The 20,053-nt window shown below is 36.6% G+C and overlaps 5 protein-coding genes across 8 annotated transcripts in view; 3 read left to right on the top strand and 2 right to left on the bottom strand.

Moving 5' to 3' along the window:
* The first annotated feature begins 3,467 nt into the window (after positions 1–3,467).
* On the top strand, positions 3,468–5,940 carry LOC113207906 (GTP-binding nuclear protein Ran). Of its 3 annotated transcripts, none has more exons than XM_026424663.2 (5): positions 3,468–3,606; positions 4,585–4,837; positions 4,917–5,105; positions 5,185–5,355; positions 5,432–5,940. In XM_026424663.2, exons 2-5 carry the CDS (start codon positions 4,595–4,597, stop codon positions 5,474–5,476), a joined length of 648 nt encoding a protein of 215 aa, XP_026280448.1. In that variant the 5' UTR covers positions 3,468–3,606; positions 4,585–4,594; the 3' UTR covers positions 5,477–5,940. The 3 variants fall into 3 exon arrangements, with proteins under 3 accessions (XP_026280448.1, XP_026280449.1, XP_052131786.1); XM_026424664.2 differs by having other exon boundaries at positions 3,526–3,683; XM_052275826.1 differs by lacking the exon at positions 3,468–3,606 and adding an exon at positions 3,784–3,805.
* Positions 5,941–6,279: 339 nt separating this feature from the next.
* On the top strand, positions 6,280–8,677 carry LOC113207895 (vitamin K epoxide reductase complex subunit 1-like protein 1). Its single transcript, XM_026424641.2, has 3 exons — positions 6,280–6,629; positions 6,970–7,079; positions 7,186–8,677. The coding sequence occupies exons 1-3, from the start codon at positions 6,460–6,462 to the stop codon at positions 7,440–7,442; spliced, it is 537 nt and encodes a 178-aa protein (XP_026280426.1). The 5' UTR covers positions 6,280–6,459; the 3' UTR covers positions 7,443–8,677.
* A 259-nt stretch (positions 8,678–8,936) lies between these two features.
* LOC113207795 (uncharacterized) lies at positions 8,937–11,608 on the top strand. Its single transcript, XM_026424491.2, has 3 exons — positions 8,937–9,237; positions 9,851–10,093; positions 10,164–11,608. Exons 1-3 carry the CDS (start codon positions 9,207–9,209, stop codon positions 10,244–10,246), a joined length of 357 nt encoding a protein of 118 aa, XP_026280276.1. The 5' UTR covers positions 8,937–9,206; the 3' UTR covers positions 10,247–11,608.
* On the bottom strand, positions 11,487–15,428 carry LOC113207794 (terpene synthase). Its single transcript, XM_026424490.2, has 8 exons — positions 15,242–15,428; positions 14,825–14,979; positions 14,603–14,747; positions 14,399–14,519; positions 14,176–14,315; positions 13,991–14,093; positions 13,788–13,915; positions 11,487–13,639 (listed from the first exon to the last, which is right to left on the bottom strand). The coding sequence occupies exons 1-8, from the start codon at positions 15,305–15,307 to the stop codon at positions 13,547–13,549; spliced, it is 951 nt and encodes a 316-aa protein (XP_026280275.1). The 5' UTR covers positions 15,308–15,428; the 3' UTR covers positions 11,487–13,546.
* Positions 15,429–15,991: 563 nt separating this feature from the next.
* LOC113210897 (armadillo segment polarity protein) overlaps positions 15,992–20,053 on the bottom strand; it is a 7,817-nt gene continuing 3,755 nt past the window's right edge. Inside the window, exons 9-13 of one of the 2 annotated variants that reach the window (XM_052275824.1) lie at positions 19,325–19,579; positions 18,911–19,229; positions 18,682–18,830; positions 17,955–18,057; positions 15,992–17,246 (exon numbers count right to left, since the gene is read on the bottom strand). In XM_052275824.1, coding sequence (XP_052131784.1) covers positions 17,035–17,246; positions 17,955–18,057; positions 18,682–18,830; positions 18,911–19,229; positions 19,325–19,579 — 1,038 coding nt within the window. In that variant the 3' untranslated portion in view covers positions 15,992–17,034. The remainder of the gene's footprint in view (positions 17,247–17,954; positions 18,058–18,681; positions 18,831–18,910; positions 19,230–19,324; positions 19,580–20,053) is intronic. The other variant, XM_052275825.1, reaches the window with a different exon arrangement.

Below are 20,053 nucleotides of genomic sequence, written 5' to 3'. Positions count from 1 at the left end.
GTGTATTTCACAAATTGGAGTTGAGTGTTAAATTATGATAATCTTTATCTATGTGCATACTTCTAGATTTAAGTAGAAAATCTTTTTCTTATAAGACAGGGCATTTAAGTGGTAGGAAGTTTTGTTTTTGTTTATTTTCATTTGAAAATTCTCTGAAAACATGATAATGCAGGGGACTATTGGCATTCCCTTTAACATGTGCCATGTTACACAGAGGATCTAACAGAAAAGAATCAAATGTATTTTGAAATTGAGCAATTTGTATTATGAAATGCTGTACTGCTTGGGCCAAATAACTCTACAGGTCACTGCAATTTATTGCTAACAGTATTTTTTTAAATACACCTAGAATGACGTAATCAGTTTCTCTAGTCTATATTCTGTCTTATATATACTTTTCTCATTTGGCAGAATGTTTACCGGTCGGTAGGTCTCATACATTACTCTCTACTTAATGTGCATGCAATTATTGCATTAAAACCAAAATCATTTCGTAGGCCCATGTATTTCCTCTGACAGTAAATCCTTGGTCTCCGGAAGCCAGATGCTCAGATGACAAATTTTGTGTATTAATGGGCACTTTCCTCTACTTAAATTCACCAAAGGTATTACTATGGACTTTTGTCATTACTTTCTACTGAAGGAGATGCTGCATGGTTAGTGATATTTGTTCATATAATCTGTGCCCATAGTTTTAAAATTATCATAATGTTGGGTAAGATGCTCTGTAAGCACTGTCTTTGATTTTCTATCTAGTTTACCTTTGGATATCTGTTATGCAAATATCATGACGTAACACGTTCAGTGCGGCGTGACCTCAATGTGGTCACGCTTTACCGGTTTTTCTAGCCTTTAGGATGCACAGCCGCCACGGTGTAGAGAGATACGGTGGGGACACTGGGCCACTGTTTCTCTCTACACCGTGACAGCCGCACTGAAAGTGTTAAGGCACCTTTCATCCACAGGCTATTTTATTTGTTGAATTGTGTTAGGCGCAGTTTTTCAGCCCTAGATTTTAGTAATGGTCTTTAATTTCCAGATGAATTTAACCCCTTTGAGATTCTTAGGGGTATAATCATTCTTGTCAATTCCTAAACTCTAATTTTTATATGCTTTTCTTTACATATTTCTTGTTAATTCTATAAAGGAAATTCTTATTATTTGACAATCAAATACAAGTCTTAATTCAAGGGTTATACTGTAGTTTTACATGTAACTTTCTGTTTCATTGATTTACCCTTTGTTATAGATACAGTCTTATGGCATTTTACCTAATTTTAATGATAGTTATCATTCCCTGTGCTGTTTAATGGCAGATATTGTACAGTTGAACATTTTAGTACTACATGAGCCTGTACATGTTAACATGTTCAGTGCCGAGCCATTTTTAAACCTCGTTATTCGACATTAGTGTGGTTGTATGGCACCGAGCGTGTTAATCAGTTTCAGACTGGCTTTCAAACAAGAAAGCTACCATGGACATTTTAAATCTTAAAAGGTCATATTTTGGCTGGTGAAGTGCTTTTATAGGACTGCTTGATTGCATAGCCCCTTTCAGTTTTATCATCATTTTTGTCATTGCCTTCATGCTAACTTGTCCTTTCCTGATACATATAATTTGTCTGTTGTATTTAATTTTGGAGGTACCTGTATATCTTGTCTTCCTTATTCATGCTCTGTTAGTTCCTCCTTTTTAAGAAATCTGGTGAAAATAGTAACCCATTTATTGAGGTCATTCAAGGCAGTGTTCATTTTTCCAATGAGTGTTTAATGATAGAACATACTATTTTATACTATACTTTTTTGGCATTTAAATTCGTAACACAGCATATTCACCAATCTGCCTCAAACTCCCTAAAATGGCTTTTGTTTTTTTAGAAGAAATGTCAAATAAGAAACACATTTAATCAGTGTTTTTTCTTCTCTTTTTTTTTTTTTTTTTTTAGTAAAACTGAATGATTGAACTAACTTTTTTGTTGAGTACATTTGGTGTTGTGAATTTGTTATGTAATAGTGGCCTGTCAATGTATCCATCCATGCTTTTAAAAGCATATATTGTGAAATAGAATTGATAGAAATTTGGTCTATTGTGCAAATATGAAGCACATCTGCAGCTTACAGGTTATTGTATAGATAAGTGCATGTATGTCCTCTTTTTCTATATTATTGGAAGTTAGTCAAATTGACATCCATGCTAAGTAGAGGCCGTCATCAATAATACTTCAGATCATAAAGTATCAATCATCCATCAGCTCAATTGCTTAGGTCAGTGATGTCTGTCTTACAATCTAAGGTGCACATGTATAGTCCATGGGAGTAGTAGGTAAATAATGATTTTATGGTCTTGGTAGTACTACTTACCACAAGAGGTAATAAAATGTTACTGCTGTGGATTTTGTAATTCAGTACTCTGGTACATTATTCTCATGACTTGTAGACTTTGTATCTTTATATTTCAGGTTTAATAACATGCTGTGGCAAGATTGAATACTATTTGAGTGCTATCCTCTTCTTCATGCTGCCAAATTTCTTTCAGAGAACATTTTTGGATAAATTTAAACTTCTTTTAACATGTGGTTGTAAACGTAGATATGCTTTTTTTGGGGGGTGAGTTTTGGCTAATGTGCATAGAAATGTATTGCTCAAATTGAAATTGATTCATTGCCTGTGATTGCAAAGACAACTATTATTTTGAATGTTTTGTTTTGTTTGAATATTATTGCTGAACAAGTATCTGTTGAAAGAAGTCCATTTCGTCTTAATTGAAGGCTTTTTAAGACCCTAGGAACAAGTTGCTGAGAATTAATGGGTTGGGCAGAATAACTTCCTTGAGTACTTTTTGGCCTACAGTCTTCCGATCAGTACAGTACACTATGTATTCATATTTTGAAGAAATATGCTTATTACAATCCTGTGATGAATTATTCAAATTAAACTTATTAATGCAATATAACGACTTATCTTTATTGTGTAGTTGCCTAACCAACCAAACTAACCTTGGGCTCTGTTAATATAAACTCTTCATTTCAATGTCATAGAATCTTCAATGTACTCATTTTACAGTGGTTCCAAAAGAAACTTGTTGGAACAGTACTGATGTTATTTTGTAAACTGTCTAATCAAAATTGCATGAACGCTGTTTCCTGTAAAACATCTTTTAAATAAATTGATAAATCTAAATCTCCAATGTTTTCCCATCTCCACCTGTTCCACCCACTATGTAATGAGATCAGATATGAGATTCATCAGACCACCATCAGACTAATGAAGTGTAGAGTAATTATTCATTCACATGCTATTAAATATCTTGAGGATATAAAACATGGTCATAACATGCAGAACTTTACTCACCACAAAACCAAACCCTGTGAACAAAACAGAATTGAAATGTTTCTTAGTGGCTGGAAGACGACCATGGCGCGAACAGGCGCGACAGTTTTAAACTTTTCAAATGTGCCCGCTCAAACTGTTATTCGAAAAAGGCGCGAGAACGGCAGCGCGCTTAAGCGCGCTCTGCGCGAATGAAGATCGTGGCGGCCGTGCATTCAGTTGCACCGGGCTTCTCTTCGCGATAGCCATTGTGATCCCTAACGACGTCTGTCCTTGGTGAGTTTAATCCGTTCAGTTTACGTGCATCTGTGACTATTTAGTGAAGAAATTGAAGAAAGGCGTGACATTTAATCGTAGGTGTCAAATTGATTCAGCCCCGAGTTCTTATTAGCCCTGAACTCGGTGCTATTTATCGTCCAAGTTGATGTCCTTGCGCGAGTTCTTGCCTATTGAATGGCGCCATCCCTAGGGAAAAGTCTCTGACAACCGAATTGTTTACATTTTCTGCGGCTTCCTTTGGTTTTGAATTAGCTGTATTTATGTCGCTTTCTTGTTTGTAACTGTGGAAGATTCAGTCACATATCTTTTGTCAAATTCGAAAGTATGGTTAAGCGCTGCAATTCGCTATGTCGGTTCTCTTTTCTTTTTAAGTTTTTGAGAGTATGATTTGTGTTCTACAAACTATCTATACACTTCAGTCACTTTTCTTCCTACTTATCAAATCAAGGCTGTCTTATGTTGTCCGTGGAATAGTTGTTTTGTTTTGTATCCAGGGAAACTGACGCTCTGCCGCTTCAAGTCACCGGCACGTCGCCTTTCGCACTTGTACATAGTCCTACTACCACTTGTTAGCTTGATTAGTTTTTGAGTCGAACTTCTTCAAGTTGTGCTTGCCCAGTTTCAAACATGTATAATGCAGCTTTTAGATCTTGCTCGACTGCGTCATCACGGTTATTGCGTTTCATTGCGCGTTTGCTTGGGTTTAGGCACTAAAGACGGTTGCCCGCGCGCGCGCGTTCACGCGTGCGAACATTGTAGGTTACCTTGTTTCATTAGAAACTGATAATGAGAGGGAGAGAGTTTTGGTTTTTCACTCACGCTGTTTATTATCTTTGTCTCCAGTCATAGTTGACTCCATTGTTATGGCATTTGTTGGGTTGCTTGGTTAGGTTAGGGTAGGTCTAATGACAGGGGCGGCCCCTAAGTCCTTTAGTGTCACTTTGTATCTTTAATATCTCTTAAATTTGTCTACAGAATTACCAAAATGGCGGCCGAACCTGATATGCCCACTTTCAAATGCGTCCTGGTTGGTGATGGTGGTACTGGAAAGACCACATTTGTTAAACGCCATCTTACAGGAGAGTTTGAGAAGAAGTACGTTGCAACCCTTGGTGTAGAGGTTCACCCCCTTGTGTTCCACACTAACAGAGGACCAATTCGGTTCAATGTCTGGGACACTGCCGGACAGGAAAAGTTTGGAGGGCTCAGAGATGGTTACTACATCCAGGTAAATTCAGCTAACATTGCTTTCATTATAATAACTTCTTATTATTTGTTTTATTTATTGACTTCTTCTGATTTCGTAGGGTCAATGCGCTATCGTCATGTTTGATGTCACATCCAGAGTTACATATAAGAATGTCCCCAACTGGCACAGAGATTTGGTTCGAGTCTGTGAAAACATCCCTATTGTTCTATGTGGTAACAAGGTTGATATCAAGGACAGAAAGGTGAAGGCCAAAAGCATAGTATTCCACAGGAAGAAGAACTTGCAGGTTAGCAAAATGTGGTTCTTGTCGTAATTATGTCTTTAGCTTGGTTTTTCATGGATACTAATTATGATTCTTTATCTAGTACTATGACATTAGTGCAAAGAGCAACTACAACTTTGAAAAGCCCTTCCTGTGGCTCGCCCGCAAGCTGATTGGAGACCCCAATCTTGAGTTTGTTGCCATGCCTGCCCTTGTTCCTCCAGAAGTTACCATGGATCCCCAATGGCAGCACCAGATCGAAAAGGATCTCAAGGTAAGCTTCCTTGCCTGCCTACTTGCTTTTGTTCACTTTATCTCTATATTTCATCATTGTATTTCATCTCTTATAGGAAGCGCAAGAGACAGCACTGCCAGAGGATGAAGAAGAGCTGTAAATCTGTGAAAATTAACAAAATTGTACTGAGTGAATTGGAAGACCTGTGTTTTTATGCCATGGGCATATACCGTGTTGTGTGTAACAAGGGAAGGAAAATAGTCACGTGTGTGTGAATTGTCTGCCGGAAAATGCCTTGGACTGTTAAATATTTTTATAGTATGTGTGTCGCACCTGTATGGATGTTTCTTTCCCTTACGTTGTTTTTTTTAATTTAACTGTTTTGTCACAGCATTAATACTAATATCTGGGACTTAATGTATTTGTCTGAATTGTAAGGTACTCTTTTTAAGCATAGGATTTGGCTAAATATCCTTTTATTATTTGTTTAATGACAACCATGCTGTTACTGTAATGAAATCCTCCTGATACTGTTACATCATGAGGCATAGCTCTCAGACTCGTTCACTTGTCAAGGTATGTCATGTGCTAACGAAATAAATTTCAAATTCTGGATGCTGAGAACTGTTTGGTCAAATTTACTTCCCTTTTGTTATTTAACCAATAGATTTACGAGTCAGGATGAGCTGCGCAAATTGATTCGGAGTTTGTGAGTCATGTCAGTTCGTTGGGTGTGAATGAGTCACCTGGTTCTGGTGTTGGTTCGCAGGAATTTCAAAACCGAATTTCGCGCGTCTGGCACGTTCGGCCTTACGTCATCGGAGCCTTCTCGAACTTACTTTCCCGCCCTGTTCTACAAAGGGAAACGGAAGTGTTACTTTTTCTCCCACCCTACTTCCAGCGGCGTCGCGGCGTCACCGTTAACTTCCCCCCTCCCCTTCCCCACCCTCTCAATTCTAAAGAGCAAGGTTTGAGTCGGCGCGGCGACTGTCAGGACAGGAGCGGTACGCGTACCCTGCCACGGGTTCAAGTCAAACTTGTGACGGGTTGCCAGCGTGTCCGACAAGTCAGAGTGGTCTTGCTTGCCGGCTTGTGAGGTCGTCCATATTCCTCTAGCCCAACTACCCCTTGAAATTCTTGAAAATGGCTGGAGTTACATCAATCAATATCACCCTCTTCATTCTGTGTGCGGCTGGCGTCGGTGCTTCGTATTATTCCATTTTTGTGGAAAAAGCTCTGGAGCAAAATGAGAAGTACCAGGCTATGTGTGACATCAATGACCAACTAAACTGCTCCAAAGTTTTTGGTTCCAAGTAAGTTTTTTGAGATTCATGGGTCTTTTTATTTCAGTTGAGGTTATATTACGCGGAGGTTCAACGTCACTTATGTGGGCGCCGGCCGGTGGCCGGTACCACTCATGATCATCTAACGTTTTGGTCGAATCGTCCACTTGCTGAAGCCTTTTTCGTTGTAAGGCTTCAGCAATATTCCAAGTTGTACCATTTAATTGAGTGGATGTTCCCAATTTCTGGTGGCTTGTACTTTACACCGTTTAACTATTTCAATTATTTCAGTCTAAATGCAACAGCAGCTTAAAAATTCACTTCCATTGCTGTGTGTAATTTTGTGTTTGTGGCTCTTATTTGCTCACAGGTATGCCAAAGGATTTGGCGTCGTTGGAAAGTACCTTGGTGAGAAGCACATACTGAATCAGCCAAACGGAGTTTATGGCGTTGCCTTCTATGGTCTTCTTGCCCTTCTGAGTAAGTTATTTTTTTAATTTTTTTTTGTGGTGTGTGTGCTGTTTTTATCACTTTTGAGCTGGTACTTTTAATTTTCTGTCATTTCTAATTTCCTATTTTGTTACAGGTTTGATCAATGTGTCCTTCCTTGTCAATATTCAGTTGCTTCTTGCGTTCTTGTCAAATGGACTCTCTGTCTACCTCGGCTATCTCTTGTTGTATGTCATTAAGTCAATTTGTGTAGTTTGTGTGGGCACATACGTCATCAACTTCCTTATTCTCATCTTCACTATTGTGAAACTGAGGCGCATTTCTAAGAAGCTCAGCAAGAAGGCCCAGAAGGCAGAAAACAAGCAAAAGAAAGCAGCCAAGAAGAACAAGTAATGTCCCTCTCTCCTAGCATTTCTTTTCTATTGTAGATGCTGGCAGTGCCAGAAAGGAAGAATATTTATTTGCCTCCTGAAGAAAAAATTGCCTATTATCTGATTTAAATTTTACCAGTTACCTGGTATTCAAATACTTGTACTGTTGATCAGTACTTTGCAACTCAACATGCGGTTTCATTTTAATTAATTTGAATATTGCATTTTCTTTCCCCTCTGAAGATTTTTCTCCAGATAGGAGAGTTTAATATTCTCTCTTCTTTAATGACTTATCTTCATTGTAGAACACCATTGTTAATGATTTTTCAAGTCGAAGTATTGATACGGGTATGAAGTATCTTCCAAATTTTACTGTTACAAATTAAAATTATGCTTTCAATTAATAGAATGAACAATTCAAATGAAATTTTTTGAATAGATTGTTTAACTTATGTTAATATGCAAATTGTTACTGAGATTGTCAGATTTGCAAGTTGGGGACCATGGCTATCCACACTCAATGTCTTTTAAATATGTGTGTTGTACAAAGAGATTTTGTGTCATACTATTTTATCTTGTGTAGACTTGACACATTAATGTTATGAAGGAAGTCTGTGAAAATAGACTGGTGTGTATGATATTGTAATGAGCTTTACTAAGCTCTGTATCTTAGATCATTGAACCTGTTTACTTTCCCATTGATATTCATTAGACTGAAGGTTGTGAATTTGGTAGTTCAGTATTGTTGACAGCTGCCGAAGGTGCTCTTAAACATTCCAAACATTCCAAATTTAGAGTTTTGTCATTGTCCGCTATCTTTCTTATAATCTAAAGGTTTCTTAAAATTTATATGTAACTGCCAAAATTTCAATTTCCAGGAAAAAGTATCTTGCTTTAGTGGATTCTTTTTGTTTTATTTGTGAATTTTGTACTTAGTAGCTTATTTGAGCCCAAGTGAACCATGACAACCTTCTTAATGGTTTTGTAATCTATCTTAAATAAGTTATTTGTGTTGTACATTGGTGTCTGCGATTGACTGAGTTTTCTATAATTTCCTGCACAGGCTTAACTTGTTATGGAAACTGTCTTATGTAGCTTTTCTGTCTTCTTTTCCTTAGCTCAAGTTGATTAAGGAGTTTATAATTCTTGCATTTTATAAATGTGTGTGATGTGTGATTATTACATTCCAATGGTAACTATGAAGTTGAATCTGTATTTTTATTATAGCTTGGAAATATAACTAAATGGATGTCCTCATTTAATGTTTTGTCTGTTTGAAGTATCCTACTTGTCCTTAACGTTTACAGAACACAAGTTGTATTTGCAAAACCTCTCACTTTATGGTCTGGTGTCCAGATATGTTTTTACTTGCAACATAACATTAAACACGGTGAATAGAATATTCCTACTGGTCATTACTCTTTTCTAAGGGGAATGAATAAATTGAACAAATCGAACAAATAAGGACCACAAGGACTCTAAGAGATGAAACGGACAATTTCTCATCTTTTGTTCCTTTCGATGTATCGCGAAGGCCATACAAACAAACAAAGCAGAAGACAGGCTATAATATGTAGATCGGCAAAACTGAATCTTCTGACAAGACTTGACAATTTGTGGTCTTCTGGCACATTTTGACGTCTTCTATGCGCTTCTGTTTCCGTGAAGTTTATTTGGACATTTAGTTTGCAGAAAAAGTCCGCAACTGGTCTCTCGATCTAAAAATTGGTTGACATTTTCCTATAACTCCTCGCGACGCTGCGCGGGGATCCGTCTGCATTTGTCAATGCGGGTGATTTGCGAGAGAGGGTTTGTCAGTAAGTGTCATTTTTGTTACGCGTTGGTACACTATCACGCACAGGTTTAACGTCAATGATTTATATTCCTCGAAATTTTTGAACTTGAAGAGTTCTAATGGCTATGGTTTGTTTAACTGTTTGTTACCTTCACTTAGGCTTAACTTCAGGCAAAAAAGTGTCTAATTCCCCTCTCTTGTTAGTTTAGAACTTCCAAGTAACTTGGCTAAATTTTAAAATTTGCTGTCTTTTAAAAAAAATTCTCCTACTTTAATCTGACGTTAAACGGTTAAACGTGGCTTTATTTCATTCAAGTTCCTTTAGAACAGATACTCGAAATGGTAACAATTTCCTTTTGCTGTTACTAAATATAATCTGCCGATTTATTTTGTTGGGGAATTTACTGGGGAAACCCAAGCTGTACATCAATTATATAAACCCTTAAGTGCTATCTCTCTCTCTCTCTCGCTCTCTCTCTCTGCCGTGAGGAATACGTTCAATCCTACATGCTCAATCGCAATACAGTCTCTTCTCAAAAATATATGTTGTATGTTGTGATGAGCACCGTAATTACACTACAAGGCAATTCCTCCCCAAATCTCATGTATTGATTCGCTTTTTGATCTGTTTTCAGGTGAAATCCTTAACTCCAAGCTGTTTACTCAGAACGTTGGTTTGGACTCAATCATGGCTGTCACAAATGGCGAAAAAATTGCAAAATTGGAAGCAAAAGTTGCCTCTTTGAGACTGCAGTATAACTTCCTTAATGATCATATAAAAATGATAACTGGGAAAAATCCAACTCTTGAAGCTAAAGTGAAGGCTGTCATGGACTGGAATCAAAACCTTCAATTGAAGGTTTTAGGAGAAGTAGATGGTATGTTGTTTGAAGCTGCTAGTTAAAGTTTTGTGTTAAGTTGAGGTAATAATTCTGGCCTTCTTCTTAGCTTTGCGATTGCGTGAGCTGGCTGCTCAAGACACCCCTGGAGAGGAAAAGGAAGCTCTAGATGATAAAGGAATGAAAACTTGAAGTTGTTACTGAAGTTTTTGTGCTGGTGCCAGCTCTCCCGGTTAAGAACATAATAACCCTTCAAAATATGTATCTTTGCTAAAACTTGTTTTAAGTTTCCGCCCAGCTGGGCTTGAACTATTTTCTTTCAGGTAATTGCTATCTTTTATAATTTAAAAGAGAGTTATTTATTTTGCGCTCTTCTTTAATTTCCATTTCTTTGCAATGATGGCAAATATCTGAGAGTGTGCTGAAATCACTTGCATTTTCCCATTAGTACCTATGTTTTGGGTGTATCTCAGCAGTAATGATAACAATACCTTTCAATCTTGTTCAGTTCTACAAATAAGGTAGGGAGGTGTAAAACATTCCAACAAAGTTTTTTTTTTCACCTCTGCCTTTTTTTGGGGGACATTAACTTTTGAAGACAATTCTTGAGCAATTCTGTTACATTGGCCTCAACATTTTCTAACCATTGTGCCAATTAATTTACTACTGTATCCAAGCATCTTCCAAAGTAAGAGCTTGTTTTAGAAATTTGATTCACCCATCCCAATGCATTAGTGAGACCAGTAACTTTTAAGATGCATTTGCTAGTAATTCATATCCCACAACCAACTGTTAAGTTACAGGTAATTAAAACTTTTAACAAAGTTTGCAGTTCTCAAAGTAGTTTGCAGTATTATAATATTTTCAAAATATGTTTAGTTTCTCAGTTTTTCTCTCTAGTCATAGGCTTGAAACCAAGCCCAAAAGATAAATAAGCACACTTTGCCAGCGGTAAAGTATGTGTTTAATCTTCTTTCTGTCGTTGGTTTGACTGATTTTGTTTTCTTTTGTATGGTTGTGTGATCTCTTCATGGTATCTTTTTAAATTGTTAAGAAGTATTGAAGACCTACCATCTCAACTTATTATTTTGCTGGGTGTTTGGTCCTTAATACAAAATTTTTATTGTTTTGTAGTTTACATTTTATTCTGTCTGGTTTTGATCATTTGTAATATTTCTACTCCCCCCCCCCTTTTTTTTGGGGTCTGAAGCAAAGTATAGTAAAGTTAATGTTGTTTGTGCTGATCAAAGTGACTGATGAATGAGAACCTTCAGAGTTGAGAAGATTTGTTATACTCTACCTACTTAATAGGTAAATGGTTAAGGAGTTTTAGGTTAATTTTTATCAGGCTTTCCTGTTTCTTTGATTATTCATTATTCCTTACTCTAGTAGGAGTACAATCTGTGATTTCATTTGTAGAAATAATTCCAAATTAGAGGTAACATTTTATTTATTGTCGTTGACTTGAAATCTGTGACATTCCCTGCCTAATGCATTAGATTTTCTGTCAAATAAATTATAAATAATTATTCAGTGACTACTAAATGAACAAAACTAGAGTTTCATTTGTTTTCCCCATTGCTCTTAAAACCTGGACATGTACCATGCCTCTTGAAAATTTCTGGAGCTACAGAGTAAACTTCACATACAAAATATGCTGAAACAAAAACCCCTAAATCAAGGATTCACAGATATGTTAACCAATAAAACAAGAATATAACAAGGATGGAATGTAGACATTTTAATATGTGAGGTGCTAAGTACTGTTTAAGATAATAGAAACAATAACATTTATCACTAACATCAAACATCACACTAGGCAAATTCTTACAAAACAAATATAAAATAACGACAGATGACTAGTTATTGTCAAATCACAAAGTCTATGTTGAAATTAGAACACATTCTAAAAAAAAAAATTAATTTCCTCAGTAAAACTGTAGATGATAATACACATTAAGGTTAATTTAAATCTAAGACAATGTATGTGCCATAGCATAAAATGTGATAATTCTCCTCATAAAAATTTGTGATCATAAAGAACACTGGCAAGACTGAAATGGATGCACCCTTTGGCACTGTGAACACATCAATTTGAGCAAAGAAACTATGCATTAATGCTATGCACAATGATTTCACCTAAATATAACCAACTGACTTAGATTTTAATTTATCTCATGAAAAAATGTTGCTTTGCCCTTAAATTAATGGAACTCAGCTCCCTTGTCCAGTTTCTTCACTAGGCGGGTTTCAATTTAAGACATTAAGTTCAATTCATACTAAAGTACTAATAAGATCTTAAGGAGAGAGAGAGAAAGGGAAAGTTATTTCTCAGATAATTGCTTGATGTTCTCTGAGCAAAACTCTGAATTGTAAAGAACAGAACCCAAATTCTCAAACTCAAAGTTGGATTATGTTGAGCAATCATATGGTTAAGTACACATTCATTAAACAATTGCATAACATAATACTGAAAAGATATTCATCGAAAGTCACATACAAAACCATTTTGACTTATTCTGAATACTACAGTATGTAGTGGAAAAAGTTGAGGAATTCCTATTAGTACCTAATAGGACAACAGCAAAGGGAGGTCATTTTCCAAAAAATTGTCACTGCCTTTAACATTTAGACAAAACGCTCAAAAGGACTCCAAAAGATATTTTTCAAAAACGTCTATTTGATAAAACATGAATTTTCACTATCAATATATTTTTTTTAGAATCACAAAAAGGAAGACAATTCAGTATACTCTCCACACTACTCTCACAATACACTGCAAGCTGCAAGTAAACACTGCACACGGAATGCTTTTTTGATATGAAAGGAGGCAGACAGCATTCTCTAACAACCTAATGCTGTACAAAGCACAGGTGCAGAAAACACGACTAAAGTTTTAAGTGCAAATAGTTAACTTGTACCAATGAAAAGATGGCTCTCATCTCAATAGGGACCATTTGTTCAAGAGGCAGGATAATGTTAGAAATTGAGTGTAGACTGATGAATACAAATGAAATTAATCAAACAGACATTACCCAAAACTCCTATCAAATTTGTGTCTCACCAACTATGAATTTTAACAGTACCCAATATGCCCTGGGTAGTGTCAGAATTATCCAATACCTTCAGTTAAAGTTTGACATTTCTTAAATAAAGTCCAACATTTCTTGGGCAATGTCCAACATTACCTAATTTCCACACATTACTCTTCACATATGCACTTACATCGGCACATTCCAGGTTCTCGATAAATTAAAAGGTATTATTTTAATAGGACTACCTGAGATAATAGGTATAATTGTCATATGAAGCATGATGGGAAATGGAGAACATAGGTCCCTTTTTGCACAAATTGGGCAAATCATTGATTCCTTGATACTAAAAACATTTTGAAAGGAACATCCAGGGTGTGCCAACATAAGACAAATAATTGTGATATGAAACATGAGTTATGGTGTTATGGATGACAGATCCTTATTGGAGGGCCCTTACTTATTGTTCAATGAGAGGAACAGTGCCTTGCTGCCAGGACAAGAGATCATCTAGAACTGCCTCCATCAGCGGATTTCCACCAAGACGTTGAACCTACAGGAAATAAGACTGTTTTTAACAGATTGTTCCTTAAAAGTAGTTTGTTTGAAAGAGAAATTAATTTACATGGAAAGATTGAAAAAAGAGTTGAACAAAAGATTTCATGAAAGGCGAAGAAATGGATAAAAGAAGAGGACTTTACCTCAGCTCGGGCCTCTGCATCCAGCTGCAGAAGAACATCTCGGGTATGACTAAAAGACCCAAACTTTTCCAAAAGTTGAATGCAGTATCTCTTTACTTCGACACTGTGAGTACGCTGCCGGAGAATATCTTGAAAATTTGTTAAGAAATCAAAACAGCACAGAAAAGAAGACTAACTAATCTTATGAGAACTAAAAAGGATACGAATGACCTGAAGGTCATCTGGTCTGCTACGAATAGCATGGATCACAGGGAAACTAAATTTTCCCTCAGTCAAATCTTCACAATAACTCTTATTGTCAGAATACTGAAAACAGAAGGAACAAGAATTTGTTAAAAAATGAAGAAGCTACCTGATAGACAAAGCATTTCTGAATATAACAACAGACCTCCTGTAAACACAAATTACAGTAATCATCTCTAATCTGGAAGTATAGCCCCAGTATGCCTGTGAGCTTTGTAAAATCCTCTTCACTTTCACTGAACAATCTCATTAATCGAATAGCAAGCATAAATAAGCCCCCCGTTTCTGAAAAAAGTTTGCAGTATTCAGTAAATGTATCATAATACGAAATATATAAGAGCAAGGGAAAGTTAATGTTTTTATTTTACTTCTTATGGTCATCTGTCTATATTCTTCTTCAGTTGGACAAGAAAAGTTATCTCTCCAGTATATTTCCATTCCTTGTCCTCGGTGTAGCTCAAGCAGCTGCTCGGTATAAACTTGCGTAGCCTAAAGAATTCAAGGCAAACATACACTATTTAATATGCCAACATACTCTGCACATATTTTAGTCTTACTTGAAACTCTCTTACCTCGGGATGATTTAAATTGAGAACTCTCTCCAAAGCAATAAACATAACATAGTTAGCAGCATTGATGGTACTTGCAACACCATAAATGGAATGAGCAACAGGAATTCCTCTGCGAAGCATTGAATTATCCTGGATATCATCAATCCTGCAGATCACAAAAATGAAATGAATTAAAAGCTCCAATGAGTCAAATGAATTTAACGTGCAATTATGAATACTTACAACAGACTGGAATTATGCAGCATTTGGATAATATCACCTACAGCCGACAGTTTCTCTGCAGGAATTTTAAGCCAGTAGTTGAAAGCATGAGCCAATTTTGCTCGAACTTGTTTCCCTGGGACTTGCAAAATATATTGGAAAGGTTGAAGAAGTTTCTGGAGGAATCAAATTCAGAAGTTAGTGGAATTTGACAATTGGGTGTCAGAAAGGGAAAATAAAAACCATTTGATATGAAGGTAATGCTATCAAAAGAGCGATAGAGAAAGCGAAATTTGTCTCTCTATGAAATGACTAAGCAAACTTTTTTGTCAGATTGACAAATCTTTCGTCGAATGGAATGTGAAGTTATTGTTAATAAATTTTAGGTTACCTTGTATTGATTTTATTCAGAAAGAGGTAATTCACAAATTTACTCACCTCATCCTGATCTTTCTCGCCACTTTTGCTGTAAGGCAAATCACTGATACACGGTCGACTATCCATTCCCACGGGTGAACAAAGAAATCCTCAGATGATTCAGAAATCACGAAACGTCAGTCACAACTTAGTCGGCAAAGCTTCTCCTCCCACTCTACCGACAGCCGACAGTTTCGTCTGCACTGCAGAGCAAGATCTGCAGTATGAGAATCTTATCAAGCAAAACCATATCGTGGATACCGGCGGCGTCCAGGATGGTCCTCTCTTTTTATGTGTTGTAATGCACAACTGTTTGTTTTGAACAAAGTTTGCCAATCTCAAGGATTCTGGTCCTATCTGATCGGTTTACGTGTTTCTGCAGATGAAAAACTCCGGTTTTTATAAAATTGATAACAGTTTGGATTAAGTATACTTTAATTGTAACTTTTCAAAGGTTTCAGTCACTTTAAGAACTTTCAATAGAGCTTTACACGATTCTGTACAAGTCTAAGCGAATGCCAATTTAGGTTGTACACTTCGAGCAAGAGCAACATATGAAGCCATGATTTCATCTGGGTTCAGAACAGAACAGACAGGACAATCTTTATATAGAACACAATTTACGAATAGGAAAGATTTAAATAAAATATTGGCTTGGGAGGAATCTAATAGTAGATTAGTTGCTCTGTCTCTTCCAATTCCATAACTTACCCCAAACTCTCAATGAAAAACAGAGAGGATCGGAAAGTTCACAACAAGTCTAACACACCGTAAAGAAGAACTGTATATTTCATAAGGTGTCCAAAAAATTCATTTTCATCTTACAATGAGAATACAGTTACACCAAAAGTGCTACAAATAATATGTCACCATTTTAAAAATTGCACTTAAATTCTCAAAAAACGAAGTCACTTGACCATTTAATAATTAATATGCCATTGTCAACTTAGACTAATTATTCTTGTGCATAAACATACTGATTTTGTCTCTAATATCATGCTTAGTAAAACTTCCTTACAACACTGACAAATTGATCTACAACACAATACTCATAAAATGAAGAGGTTTGGGCAAGGCCACTAATACTGCCATCAATAAATAAACTACAAATGCACAAACATTGTGCTAAATTAAACATGGCAGAACACAAATTGGTTTTTGATGGTGTTAACACATTTGGAAGATCCATGCCCACATCTACAGGGTGAAAACAACAATAACAAGGCTAAAAGAAAATATTTTGTCTGGTTTAAAAATTAACAACATTAAAATCAAAGAAGTCTGGTTTCAGTAGCTGTTCAGGATGGTGGAAACCGAAAAACAAAATAAAATACAAACATCAAAAAACAAAAAATGATGTTAAAATGCACTCACACCATGAATCACATGGAATCGGAACCACTCATACACATTTAAATTATCAGTATAATGTATCAGTATAATGTATTCACTAATTTGTCTTTCATAATGACACATTAAAAGTATCATGGAAATATTTATGAAAATTCTAATGATCCATATGGATAAGGAATGGAAATTGCTAAAAGGAAATAAGAGGATGAAAATGTGTGAGATTGACAATATGCTTGAAATTAAAATGAAGAAAAATGGGATATGGCAATCACTGACATCAATGAGAGTAGGAAGGAGCCTTAAATCAGTGGGCCAAGTACAATATGATGGAACATCCAAGTAAAATCAAGGGGTTTTACAATTAAATTAGTCTAACAGTAGTAACTTAGAGGTTTGTTCTCCAAGAAACTTAAATTGAAGAGTAGTAGCGATGGGCTCAGAGCATGTAAAAGCATTGTGCTTTACAAGTCTGTGTCATACCATGCAGCCACCTGGTTGTTATCTTGAGGAGGCTGGGGAAGTTCATCCAGATGATCAAAGTCAAGGTCAGCAGAGTTCTGTCCCACATCCATAGCATCATCCATAGGTCCATAGGTCGAACCACTTCCTCCTGCTCCATGATGTGAGCCAATGTCAAGCCCTTGCAGCGACTCTATGGGTATCGCGTCATACCCTGTAGGAAATGAGATAAAAAGTGAAAATCAGTCGAGCACTTTGAAGAGAGAAGAATTGAGAAGAAACTGTAAAAAATTATAGATGGATAAACTTAGTCAAAAAGTTAAATCCTTGGAAGTGAGAAGACTGTAAAAATGTGAACAGAAACTAACATGCAGAAAAAATAGTATCCTTAAAAGGTAAATAAAAATTTGAAAACAAAACTACCTCTATTGCGGTAATGTATAAACTACATCCTCAAATGTTTCAAGCCTGAAGTTTTGCCACAGGTAGTCACAACACGCTTGCACACTACAACAAGTGTCTACTACGGATAATATCTTGGAAACAAAACTACTCATAAAACAAGCCAAACTTCAAATGCAAAATATTTGTCTATTTCAAGATATGCTGCCACTACAAGGTAAAAAGCTAATGGCACACAACTCTAATATGAAACTTACGGTCGCAAATTAGCTGTTTGAGTCTGCAACGGTGTAAGAGAGATGGACAGAATTCTTGTTTGATTATATTGTATGTCACATTACTTAAAGTAATATTTGACACCTTCAAATTATTAGCATGTTGTTGTTCTTTTTTTAAATACATAGCGGATGTTTTCTTTTATACTGATCATAATTAATTTTAAAAACCTTGCGCCTTATTCCGCATTCTATTTCCTTTCAGATAATATTTGTGCTCAGTGGTTTAATTGTGCAAAACTTACCTGGTTGTTGGTACTGCCTACCGCCATGGCTGCTGTGCACACTAGGAGGGCCTTGGCCATACAAACCATCATAGTTCTGTACCTGCTCAGGGCCAAGCATGTCCTGCAATTTGAATTGGACCATAAAGCAAAGTTGTGAAAGATATATAGCTTTAAGTGTGTGTTTGAGTGAGAGCACGCGCGCATCTACTGACAAAAAACATTTCTCACAGTGCCAGGCTAATAAAGCAAACTTTGCTTCACAACAGACCATAAGCCAATTCACTGAGCATAAAAAGTGCAAAGCAATGCACATATGTGCTTTTTGCAAGTGGCTGTGCATTTCTCATCACACACATCTAACAATTATTAGATCAAAATTATATAGTAACACAGCTACTTTTCTGCATGATACAAAAAGAGTATGCAATACAGTACAGTACTACCATAGATATTGAAATCAATTTACTGCAATCAAAACTCATGCAATGAAAACATGAAAATCAAACAAAACTATTCTAGAATAAAATACTTCAAGAAACCTTCAAAGGCAAAAATAATAAGTATTGTCATTTAATCTGTGTCTTAAGCTCATGGGCTTCCTCGGCTAACATTGTAGCTCAAAAGGCAAGATAAAATGTGCTAAAATAGTGAGGGAAAATAACCAACACCAATGACAAATACATTTAATCGCCCATTAATTCAGAAGTTACTGTAAAATTTTCATCTTAGCTATGATGAACTGTACCTGCAACTCAGGGGTCATTCCCAAGTCTCCATTCCACATGTTCTGGTCCTCCCTGAACAGAGAATTTGTCAGTTCCATGGACAAACGCTTCTTGTAATCCTGAGGTTTGTCTTCAGACATGCGGAAGAGGACTGCAGCTGCATAAGTAGCTAGATTAAAAAGATCATGTTAAAAAATTAGGATCAGCAAAAGAGAATGTGTAAATAAAACCACAAGAGAATTCACATACCAACGCCTTCATTTTGAGAGTGAAGCAGTTCAGTAAGGGGAGATGTTGCACCTTCCTGTTCAATCAACTCTGCACCTTCTTTATCAGCTGCAAGTTCACAGAGAACTCCAGCTGCAACTCTTTGAATATTCTCAATCTCATTAAAGAGGAGCTGAACAAATATTGGTACAACCATCTGGTTGCGAATGACTGTACGATTGTGTGATTCCCTTGCTAAAATGTGCAGGGCACCAACTGTGCCCTCTACAATTTCTTCCATGCGGACCCCTTCTGCATATGCACCAGGCGGCTGACTTCCGCTACTTGCCACAGAAGATCTCTGCAAAACAAAAGACAGATGAAGCAATTACTGCAGAATTCTAATAAGAGACGAAATACTTTAGGGATAATAGATAGATAAGGATGTTTACAAACCCTCTGAGTATCTTGGAAAGCACGCATGAGAAGACGCACAAGGTGGTGTATAGCACCATGTTCTCGTAATGGCGTGTGATTGGCAGCACACAATGCAAGATTTCGTATGAGGCCAATGACGGCTTTCACCAAAGGCCATCTTGAAGGAGGATGTAACAGTTTTACTATCACCTGAATACCATAGTTCATCCTTACTGCATTTTGAGCCATCTCAGATTCAACATGACGTGAAGTCAAATGGCGGAGAGCACAAACCTGCAATACACACAAAAGTTTATAAGATAGAACAAATAACACCTACAGATCCCTGATGGACTTGGGGATATTGCAAGGATTGTTGAGGAAAGAATTCCGTAGAATTCCGTAGGGATAGTCCTTAAACAGTCCTTAGGTATAATCCCAAATGTGTCAAATTGAATATCTCAGGGATGTCCCAGGGGACACTTGGGGGATTTGTCCCTGTAGTGATGCCACGCCGTACTTGTCATATATCCTGTTTAGTTTTAAATTATTAGGAGATCCATAGCAACATTTAGCTTATAGTTTGTCAAAAATCGTGTTGAGTGAGACGCTACTTCTCACCTAGGGAGAGCATATCTGGGATCGAGGCGGACTCCGTCAACTAAAGGGAGGTCCATACACCCTATTGAGTGAACGTTGTCTATGACCAGCGAGAGCGGTTTAAGATTTAACGCAGAGGAAAAACTATTGATCCGATTCCAAAATATA

This window comes from Frankliniella occidentalis, unplaced genomic scaffold, assembly GCF_000697945.3.
Source record: "Frankliniella occidentalis isolate FOCC.00 unplaced genomic scaffold, Focc_3.1 Scaffold972, whole genome shotgun sequence".
Classification (NCBI taxonomy): Eukaryota; Metazoa; Arthropoda; class Insecta; order Thysanoptera; family Thripidae; genus Frankliniella; species Frankliniella occidentalis.
This window is presented reverse-complemented; position numbering and strand designations above follow the sequence as displayed.